At 51.1% G+C, this 10,805-nt stretch overlaps 1 protein-coding gene across 1 annotated transcript in view; it reads left to right on the top strand.

Moving 5' to 3' along the window:
- Nucleotides 1-7,035, top strand: part of LOC141998865 (uncharacterized) — a 47,176-nt gene extending 40,141 nt beyond the window's left edge. The window contains 2 exon segments of the mRNA XM_074971837.1: nucleotides 630-737; nucleotides 1,567-7,035. Of these exon segments, the coding sequence (XP_074827938.1) occupies nucleotides 630-737; nucleotides 1,567-3,068 (1,610 nt within the window). The 3' untranslated portion in view covers nucleotides 3,069-7,035.
- Nucleotides 7,036-10,805: the final 3,770 nt, after the last annotated feature.

A 10,805-nucleotide genomic window follows, 5' to 3' on the forward strand; every position in this document is an offset into this window, starting at 1 on the left:
AGGTCAGACTTCAGACCTGGAAAGTCCTTACTCACATAGCCCAGGTCATAACTGTGCCCAGCACGTTTGCAAGTGGACCCAGGGCGTGCTACAAGCATGCAGGGAGGTTGAAACGGCTCTTAGCATGGTTAATTTCTCTGGTGCAGTCAAGGCCGCTGATTGGACAGAACAGCAACGTGTATGGTCTTCTTTTAGGGCTGGGCAGGCTATAAAGACCAGAGGATAGGCCAGAGGACAGGAGGTTTGGAGGAGACGGACAGAGAGGAACGACAGTAAGCGAGTGTAGAAGAAGAAGGCATAGACTTGAAGGCTGTGAGCTTGGAGTCAGTAGAGTTAAGGGGAGAAAGAGACCAGAGGAGTTAGGGAAGTTGTGAGTGGCAGGGGCAGGAGGATGAACTGGGGGACAGGGAAATGAGATGAGGCCTGGATCGGAAAGAGAAAGGAGAACACATCACAGAGACCAGGCCAGGAGAGAGGGACTCAGCTGTTGAACAGCTGAGCCAGCGAAGAGCAGGGGAAGAAAAGAGATCCCCAGGACAAGGGGCAGCCAGAAAGGCAGAATCAGAGGGCAATGAGCTGGAGTAGAGACACCTAATGAACCCTGATATCACCTGTTTTTCCCCCACGAGCACTATTTCCGATTTCTAAACCCGACCTGATCTCCTGGATGGAACGAGGGGAGGAGCCATCCGCCCGGGATTTCCAGGGACGGGAGAGCCCCCGCGGAGCCCACGCAGGTGAGCAACCGGGTGAATCAGACTCCCCCGGCCCATCCACCTGGGTCAACGGGGCACAAACAACAGAGCCGCTGGAATTCCTGTGAGCTCCCTGCTTCTGCCTCCTCCCACCCGGGTCAGGTTTGTAGCCCGCAGCAGACGTTGTGGCTATAGCTGATTGGAATTTGCTCATTAACTTTTTTTTTTTTTTAAAGAGGGAGGACCAAAAAAAGGAGCGTTTTCACGAAAACAAACATTTTTGCAGGAAATCTTCATTTTGGTCAAAATTTCCACTTTTTCAGCCCAAAACTGGAAAATCAAAATAATCTGCCTTTCTTAAAAAAACTGTTTTGCAATAAAATGGTTGGTCGGTTGGTTGATTTATGAAAACTGAACATTTTTAGAGACAGCTCAAAGTTTTAAACTGCAGATGGTTTTTCGAAAACTGACAATTGAGGGAAAGGGATTTCAGACTAGATGTCCCAGTGGGTCCCTTTTTAGCCTTAAATTCTGTGACTTTTCTGACTTCATGTTCTTACAGTGACATTTTTGGTGTGGGAAATTAAACAACATTAAAATTAAAAAACATTTAAAAAAAATTCTCACAAATCATAATTGTCGTTTTTCAACTAACTCCAGATGTGTATTTGTGGCAGACGTCAGTCATGGTTCCCCAACCGTCCTGGCTCATACCTGGCAGCAGCTCCCTTCCCTGGAGTCTTCAGATGGGATGTGAAGGCAGAATAAACCCCTTCCTCTCTCTTCTTTGGGGAAATCCGGGTTCCTTCCCCCCCCCGCCCCCCCGTGCAGGGAGTGACTCATGCCTGGACTCTCTCTCCCTTTATCCCAGCAGCTGATGGTTTGGTGAGCGACAACGAGGAGGAGGATGCTGAGGAGGAGGAAGAGGAAGAGGAGGAGGAAGGCTCAGAGGAGCTGGAACCACGCACGTCTCAGAACCCTGAGTGGGAAAAGAGCCCTGCCGGCTCCGATGAACAAAAGAAAGCCCAGCCAGGGAAGAAGCATGACAAAGCCACGCAGCGCGGTCCAGGCCTGAGGAAGCCGAAGGGCACCGTGGCCCAGACTCGCTGTGGCGACTGCAGGAAGAGTTTCAAGTGTGGGGCGGCTGGGGGCCGGCAGCGTAAGGGCAAGCCGACCGAGGAGCGCGCCAAACCCTTCCGCTGCCAGGACTGCGGCAAGAGCTTCATCTGGGCCTCGCACCTGGAGCGGCACCGGCGCATCCACACCGGCGAGCGCCCCTTCCGCTGCCCCGAGTGCGGGGAAAGCTACAGTCAGAGCTCCCATCTGCTGCAGCACCGCCGCACCCACACCAGCGACCGGCCCCATAAGTGCGGTGACTGCGGGAAACGCTTTGCCCAGCCTGACGAGCTGGCCGCCCACCAGCAGGGCCACGCGGCGGACAAACCCCACAAGTGCAGCCACTGTGGCAAGGGCTTCATCTGGGCCTCCCACCTGGAGCGGCACCGGCGCATCCACACCGGTGAAAAGCCCTTCAAATGCCCTGAGTGCGGGGAATCCTTCAGCCAGAGCTCCCATCTGGCAAAGCACCGGCGCAGCCACACAGGAGAGCGCCCCTACCGCTGCCCGCACTGCGGGAAAAGTTTCTGTCAGAGCTCGGACCTGGCCCGCCACAAGCGGATCCACCTGGGCAAGAAACCCCTGCGCTGCGGTGACTGCGGGAAGTGCTTCCGGGCTGGCCCGGCCCTGGCCCGGCACCAGCGCTCCCACCGGCGGGAGAGAGCACACCGCTGCGGTGACTGCGGCAAAGGCTTCGTCTGGGCCTCTCACCTGGAGCGGCACCGGCGGGTCCACACGGGCGAGCGCCCCTTCCCTTGCACTAGCTGCGGGGAGCGCTTCGCCCAGAAGGCCCACCTGCTCCAGCACCGCAAGACCCACTCCCCCGACCGGCCTTACAAGTGCGGGGACTGCGGCAAGCGCTTCGGGGACAACGCCGCCTTCCTGGCCCACCAGCAGGGCCACGCAGCGGAGAAGAGCTACAAATGCAGCGACTGCGGGAAAGGCTTCGCCTGGGTCTCCCACCTGGAACGGCACCGGCGCATCCACACCGGAGAAAAGCCCTTCAAATGCCCTGAGTGCGGGGAATCCTTCAGCCAGAGTTCACATCTCACCAAGCACCAGCGCAGCCATCTGGGCAAGCGGCCCTACAAGTGTAGCGAGTGCGGGAAGGCCTTCGGCCTCACTCTTGACCTCATCATCCACCAGCGGACCCACATGGGCGGCAAACCCTATAAGTGCTCCCAGTGCAGGAAAGGATTCACTCGCCGGGCCAACCTCATCAAACACCAGAGGAGCCATGGGGAGGAGGAACCCTGAGGGGATGCACGGACTGGGCTGCAGGGTGGAGGGAGCGAAAGGGGGATAGGATAAACATGACAGTCGGAGGCTAAAAAGCGTGTGTGTGGTGGGGAATGGTATAAATGTGAGGCTCAGAAGCTAACAGGCTAGAGGAATGGTATAGATGTGAAACTTGGTGGCTAATGAGGTTGGGGAGCAGTATAAATGTGACACATGGAGGCTAATGGGGTGGGGGGACAGTATAAATGTGATACATGGAGGCTAACAGTGGGGGAACAATATAAACGTGACACTCAGATGCGGCATAAATTATCCTTGGAGCAGCTGCCCTGGGATTCCCTGTGTCTCACGGTAGGGTTGCCAGTGTTGGTGGGATGTATTCCTGGAGGTTTCATCGCATTATGTAATCTTTAATTAAAAATTAATCTTTAATTCCTGGAGACTCCAGGACAATCCTGGAGGGGTGGCAACCCTAGTCCCTCGAAAGGTATTTCCAGATGTCTCAGAGCATGTGTGAATCTCCCATAGAGACAGAGACCCACCTGCGCCTGACCCTAGCTCAGAGCACGAGAGGCCAAGGGCCTGGGCTGACAGGTCTTTGCCTCAGTCTCTGTGCCATGGGGATGAATTCACACAGCATAATGGAGAAGAGCTGGTTTCTACGGCGCTTCCCAAGGAAGAGGGGAAAAGCCTTTGTAGGCAGATAATCCCACTTCAACCACTCAGAGTGTTACATTTATACTGTAGCCCCAAACCCTGTTACCTATGAGTGTCACATTTATATTGTCACCTCCCACCCACTGATCTCTGAGCGTCATCCTGGCACTGTCGCCTCCCATGCTGTTAACCTGTGAGCATCGCCGTCGCCCTCCCAGAGGCAGCAACAGGAACAGGGTAGGAAATTACTGCCTGTTCCCTGCAGTGATGCAAGATGCAGTCGGGAGGATACAGAACTGGGAGACTGCAGGGTTAGCTCATGCAGACCAGATAGCTGAGCCTGAGAACTGTGAACTCATTGCACTGTGGACAGGCAAGAAATGTCAGGGGAAGCCATCCCTGAATTCTAAAGAGCTACAGATGAGTGACGGAGGTGGTGGTGGGGGCAGGGTGGCAGTGCCCCCTGATTTCTGAAAGGATGAGGCTGGGCAGAGATGAGAAGGAAGCTGAAGAAATCAACTGTCCTGGCCCGCCCCCAGTCACGGAGGGAGACAAAAAACCTGGCAGGCCAGCTAGTCATCTCCCCCCGCCCCCCATTTGCTATGGGGTCCTGTGTAGGGATAATGGAGATTTAAACAGAGACTCTGCTACAGTCACACCCCTCCCCTCTGCAACATACCCAGGATGGCCCAGACCCTCAAAGGTATTTATTCCTTTGATATCAGTGGATTTTAGGAGCCTAAATGTCATTGAGGTTCTGGGCTAACATCCGCAGGGTGAGAAAAGCCTCCACAGGGATCGGAGCTGCAGATGCTGCTGTGACCTGCCCTTGCCTGTGAGAGCAGCTGCCAGCAGATGAGGGGTTTGTGCCGGGCAGGCAGCGGCCGCAGCAAGGCCATTTCTCCAGCAGAACTGAGCTTCCTGAGGACGGAATCAGTTCCTTTTGTCACCAGATCCCAGCGTGGCTCCCCAGAGGCCTGTCCTTTCCCAACCCCTGTAGGAACGTCCGTCTGACGCTTCCGGGAGCTGGGATCTGTTTGTGGCCGCGTTCTTGGTTTTGTTTTTTTTTTGGAATGCGTCGTGCTGAGTTTAGTTCTCCACCACTGAGTCGTAGACGATGGTTTATTTGTGACTTTTCTTGCTTTCTGTTGGAGGCAAATAAAATAGAATGTAGTTTTACCAGCCTTACAGCCTCCAGGATACTTGGCATGATTAGAAATACGGCATGATTAGAAATACGGCATGATTAGAAATACGGCACGATTAGAAATACGGCATGATCAGAAATACGGCACGATACTCATTGGAATAGAGTCTGTTTAATTTGAACAGGAGTGTTGTAGATCTAATAGGTACCATTAACTCAGGGCTGGTTCAGACAAACCCTGGACTCCTGTGGAATATTTATTTAGGATCCCCCGCAAGGGAGAGAGACTGCACTCTCTCTTCAGTTAAAGTTATCAACCAGGAGCCCATTAACAGGCCAAGCCTTTCATAAGTGAGGAGCTATTTGAACTCCCCCAAGTACTAAACCTCACATCTTCTACTCCAAGTGCAGGGTTTCTTTGACCTCCCATTTGGAACTTAAGGATATAGTGACATGCATATTGGTTTTAGAAACCCTTACCAAAACAAGACACTCTACTGTACACGCTTCTCCTCTAGGGTGGTGTATGAGAGACCAAAGTTGCTTAGTGCCCAGCTGGAAGGCGCTCAGATACTTGGGAGATGAGCGCAATAGAAGAACCTATATAGAAAAGAACAGCTTTTGGGTGTCCACCTTGAGACTCCATAAAGGTGTTTAATTTTCCGAAGGGCAGGAGCTTGGCCCTTTCAGGCAGCTCATGCTGGGCACCCAAACTCCCTAGGCACCTGTGGAAATCTGTGGTCCAATTTTATTCTGACCACCAAATAAAAGGCCCAATTTTATTCAGTGGCCCAATTTTCAATCCCCTTCCCTTCCCTCCCCTCGCCTGCAAACTCCCAAAATTAAAATACCTGCAGTCTCAAAATTTTACGGCAAATGGGGGAAAAAAATTACAGAAAATTTCAGAGGCCTGGCAGAGTTTCGCTGGTTTAATGAAGGTCTTGTCTACGCACGGTTTTTATAGCGGTGTAATTATCATGGTTGGAGTGTGATTTTTCTAATGAACGAGTTGCACTAGTTTATTGATATAAAAGTGCCTTATTCTGATGTAACTTAGATAACAAGGCAGCTTACTTTGACCTAACTGTGGAAGTGTCTACACTTAAATTTCTCTCCCGTGGATGTAACTGCCCCGCTACAATGATTCCATCTCCATGAGCAGCGTAGAATCAAGGTTGATGTAGTTAGGTCAATGCAGTCTCAGTGTAGACACTGCATTGCTTAAGTTGATTGTTACTGGCTTTCAGGACCCATCCCACAATGCCCCATATTGACAGTACAATTGATACAAGGGTTCCTAGTGATGACACGCACCAATACAAGGAGCAAAGTATAGACACGGACAAGTGATACAATTACTGCGGCAGCTGTATGGTGACGTAAGTTAGTCAACTTAATTTTGTAGCGTAGACATGGTCTTATTCCCCTTCCCTCCAGGTATAGCTATTCTTGTAAAAGTACTTTTATACTGAGGTCAGGTCTATACTACAATGTTTTGGCAGCATAGCTATGTTGGTCAGGGGTGTGACCAACAGCTGTGCTGACAGAAGAGCACTCCTACTGACGTGGCTAATGTCAGTGGGGGAGGTGGTGTTACTATGCCAAAAGAAAACCTGCTTCTGTTATCATATGCTGTGTCTACACTAGAGGGTCTGCTGGTATATCTGTACAGGCAAAGCATTTGTAGTGTAGACCAGGCCTGACATAACTTTGTCCACACCGGTATAGATAAAACGGTACAACTTTTGTATGTAAAGTGCTAAAGTTGACATTTTAAAGTGATTCAATTCAACCAATGCAGCTTTATGTATGGACACTCTGAAGTTGGTTTAAACCTGTTTTACAATGGTTTACCTTGCACTAGCAAATTTTCAGGTGCAAGCTGTGTTGATATAACCAGTTTTAAATCAAAGTAAGGTGGTTTACACCAATTCAGCAAATTTAGGTGTGGACACAAGCAAAACAAAGTTGACACAGGTTGATTTAATGTTGTAACGTAGACCAGGTTTAAATTGGCTTTTAAACCAAATTAAGTTAAACCAGTGCAACGTCTGCGTGTCGACATGATCTAAGAAATTAAGCGTCTTTTAAAGGATTAAAAAGTCATGACACTGGCTCCTTCTTTGAAAGTGCTTGGAGCTCCGCTGTGGAGAAAATACGAGGTAAGCACAAATCATGACTGACTGCATCTTTCTGCTGGGGTTCTGAAGGGGTGGAGGATAGGTAGGTGCACAGTGATCTGGAGCAGTAGAGGGAATTTCCTGGCTGTGGAACTCAAGAGATTCATGTTTGACTTTTCTTAGGTTCTTTAGCATGTTCAGAGGGGAGGCAGCCATGCCGTGAGGCCATGCATCACTATCCTAGGTGACCTTTGGTACATAGAACTCATGTTGTGCGTTTATAGTAAAATCCCCAACTCTCCAGATTGCCAGTCCCATGTATTCAAAAACCATGAGTTGGGCCCCCGAAAGTCACAGGTGACTTACAAAAAACCCTTAAAAAAAAATTAATTCTGGATTCTCTGTATTTGCTTTCTGAGCTTTTAGGGGTTAACATTTTAAAGCTTTTCTCTGCAACACAGGGGACTGGATGACGACTTCTCTCTCTAAAAAATGATTGTGGAGAGTTTCACAGGACTTCAGGAGCTGGGGCTTTTAGACTGATCAAATATCACAAGACCGGTGATAAAGATGTTGGCAACTCTGGAATGTACTCCCCTAATTGCTGCAATTAGGGCCAGATTAAAAGCCGCCGGGGTCCTAGCCATGTCACCTGTGCCCCTCTCCACACTACAGCCCCACCCTACTTGGGATGCTAGCAGCAGAAGCTACCACCGCAAGAGCCAGCTGATGGAAAGCCTCTGCCTCTCCTCTTTCAGCAGCCTGAGTCTGCTGTTCCCTGCCTTCAGGCAAGTGGAGATCTCACCTGGGCTTGACTCAAAGGATTCTCTCTGTAGGGGCCCCTGATGAGACACAATGCAGGGCAGCAGCACCCAGGGGCCCAACCCAGAGCCCCCAATTTGGCAATAGCAGTACAGGGCTCCCCAGAGCAGTCAAGTTTCCGAGTTAAAATTGGGATGGATAAGGTAGCTCCCCCACCGCCCCATCTCAGAGCAATTGTCTCAGCCTCTCTGCAGACTCAGGCAGACATCACCACAGGGGTTACACTCTGGTCACATATTAGAGCTTAACCACCACAAAGGCTAGGAACCTTATTATTATAAAAAAACAACAACTAAGTACGGGAGTTAGGGCCAGTAGTGCCAAAGGATAAAGTTTTCAGAAAGTACCTATGGGATTCAGGAGTGACATAGTTACATAAGAGCCTAAGTCTCACTGAAAGTCAATGAATCACCTTTGATGGTGGGACATAGCATCACAGAGCCACAGGATTTGATCTATGCCTTGCCTTGCAACCAGACCCGTAGGAGTGACCCTTTTAGTGTGCCAGGCCCCTAGCCCCAGAGGGTATGTTGACACTGCAAAGAAAAACCTGCAAAGGCAAGTCTCAGGGGCCAGGTCAATGGACTGAAATAACCATGTAGGTGTTCCCACCCAGGATCCAAGACCCTCACAGAGTCTGGGCCTGCAACCCAGCATGAACATCTACAGTGCTATTTTTAGCCCCACAGCCCGAGACCCAGGCTCTGAGACTCAGCACTGCAGGTCTGTCTTGGGAAGGTAGACGTACCCCAAGATGGCCTTCATACACCAGCGCTCCCTGTCTCTGTCCATGGCTCCCTGCAGCGAATCCAACCCAGCCATATTCCTGCAGGAGGTTTGGATTGGGCCACTTCAGGGCTCTCAGGGATTATATCCAGAGTCACCAGACAGCTTTTGCAAAACAAGGTCACCATTGATTAGTCCCTAGGTGTACAGAATCAGAGAGCCCCTACGCTAGCACAGCGAGAGGCAGAGTTCAGCCTGTCCAAGGCTCCCTTCAGCCACGCTGCCATCAAAGGCATCTTGTCTGGCTCTCACTCCCTTTGTCCTTGTATCCCAGCCACCTGCCCCCTGTGTTCTCCAGCTGGGGCCTTTGCTCCATTTCCCTGCCAAAGGGTGTGTGTGTGTGCAGGGGGCAATCTCTTTCCTTTGGGGTGCTGGTTGCGAACATCCTGGCCATTGGAGTTCCCAGATCTTCCACTGATAGGTCGTCAGTTTCAGCCATTCCTTTCAGGACCCAGTCATACCCGCCCCCCAACAGCCCACCCCCCAATAGTTACAAACACCTTACAGCTCCTGCTCTGCCCCAAGAGCAGCTTTTTAACCCATTTGCACCCACTAGGGAGCTATGCAGAGCACAGAGGGAAACTGAGTCATACATAGCCATCATAAAAATATTACCAAAATCCCCACTTTGTCACACGCTGGCCTGGACCCTCAAAGGGTATTTAGCCACCTAGTTCCCAAAGGAGCTACCTTTGAGGCTCTAGGTCAGCAGTGACAGAGCAACTCCTGAATACCTTTAAAAATCTGGGCCTAAGTCACTTTTGAAAATGGCACCTTTGAAAATGGCACCGTAGGTCTTAATCCGGTTCTGAGTCCAATGGAGATTATCTGACCTCCAGAGCTCATTGCAAGGCAGCTGGTGTTCTTGTGTTAAAATGAGAGCTTGTAGAGAAGCATGCGCATATTTTGAGTCAAATATCACATAGTACAGAAGCAGAGCCTGCTGCAAGCTGTCTGCAGCAGATAGCCCCGCTCCTCCACACGGCGTCTGCCTGCATCCTACGGCTGCTTTTGGCCCGGCTTGCCCAGGGCAGGTGGCTCTCTAAGACAGGCTGAGCTATCAAAGGGTTGATCACAGGCAGAGCTGAGCAGGCAGTTGTCACAGAGAAGCGTGGGCTTTAGCAGGCATCTCCTCCAGGTTTGCAGAGCTGCCCGCTGCTGAGATGTCCATATCAGCATAACTTCCAGCAACATCTCTGTCACACAAAGCCCCTGGCTGCAGCCACAGATGGATGCTGCTGGCTGAGTTTTATGTCCAAGCTCCCATCTGCCACCACCGAATAGGCCATGGAGTTCTTAGCCAAGGCTGCTAAGTCAGTGCTGCAGGCTCCAGGCCAATCATCTTCCGAACAACCCCATTAAGCTAATGTTCTCCAGGGCTTCTGTCTTATTGTGGTAGAGAACTCCGGTCGCTGTGAGCACAGAGGCCCACCAGCCAACAACTAGCCAGAGCAAGCCATCCTGTCTCATGCCATGTGGCCGGCTTTGGCAGTGTCCCACCTGAAGCTGGTTTATCTTTTCTTCTCTTTAGCTAAGAAGTGGTCCATGGGGAGGGTGATTTTCTCCACTAAAGAGCTGGGGTTTGTGTTCCTTCAAAGAAACATTTTTTTCTGCAAAGTTAAAGCATTTCTGCAGCATCCTTCCCTGGCCCGGTTGTGGCATTGCTGTGGCACCCCAAAATCCACACACACACACACACACACCCTAAAACACATTTGGTTCCTGTTCCACCCCACCCCCCTTTTGGCTCCTGTCTCCCTTTCCCATTAGTCTCCCCCCCCCCCCCCCAAAATCATTTGGTTCATATCCCTCCTCCCCATATAATTTGGCTCCTGTTCTGTCTCCCCCCTCCCCACACACCCCAGAAATAATTTGGCTCTGTTGCCTCCCCTACTCACACCCCTTTGTTGTTGTTATAGATTGTAAGCCCCGCAGGGCAGGGACAATATTTTTGTTCTGTGTTTGCACAGCACCTGGCACAACGGTGTCCTACTCCATGGATGGGGCTCTTAGGTGCTACAGTGCATCATGGTAGCCCTGAGAGACCCCAACTGAGATCAGGCCCCCTGTGATTCCAGGGGCTGCACAGACACCATGTGAGAAGTCCCACCACCTTACAGGCAGGCAGATGACGTGCCAGCAAAACATACCCCCCTCCCCAAGTTCTGCACCTGGGAAAGTTTTTTGGCTTTGCTAATTAGCTGCCCTAAGGGAGCCCTCCCC

The sequence above is a fragment of the Natator depressus genome, chromosome 14 (genome assembly GCF_965152275.1).
Source record: "Natator depressus isolate rNatDep1 chromosome 14, rNatDep2.hap1, whole genome shotgun sequence".
NCBI lineage: Eukaryota > Metazoa > Chordata > Testudines > Cheloniidae > Natator > Natator depressus.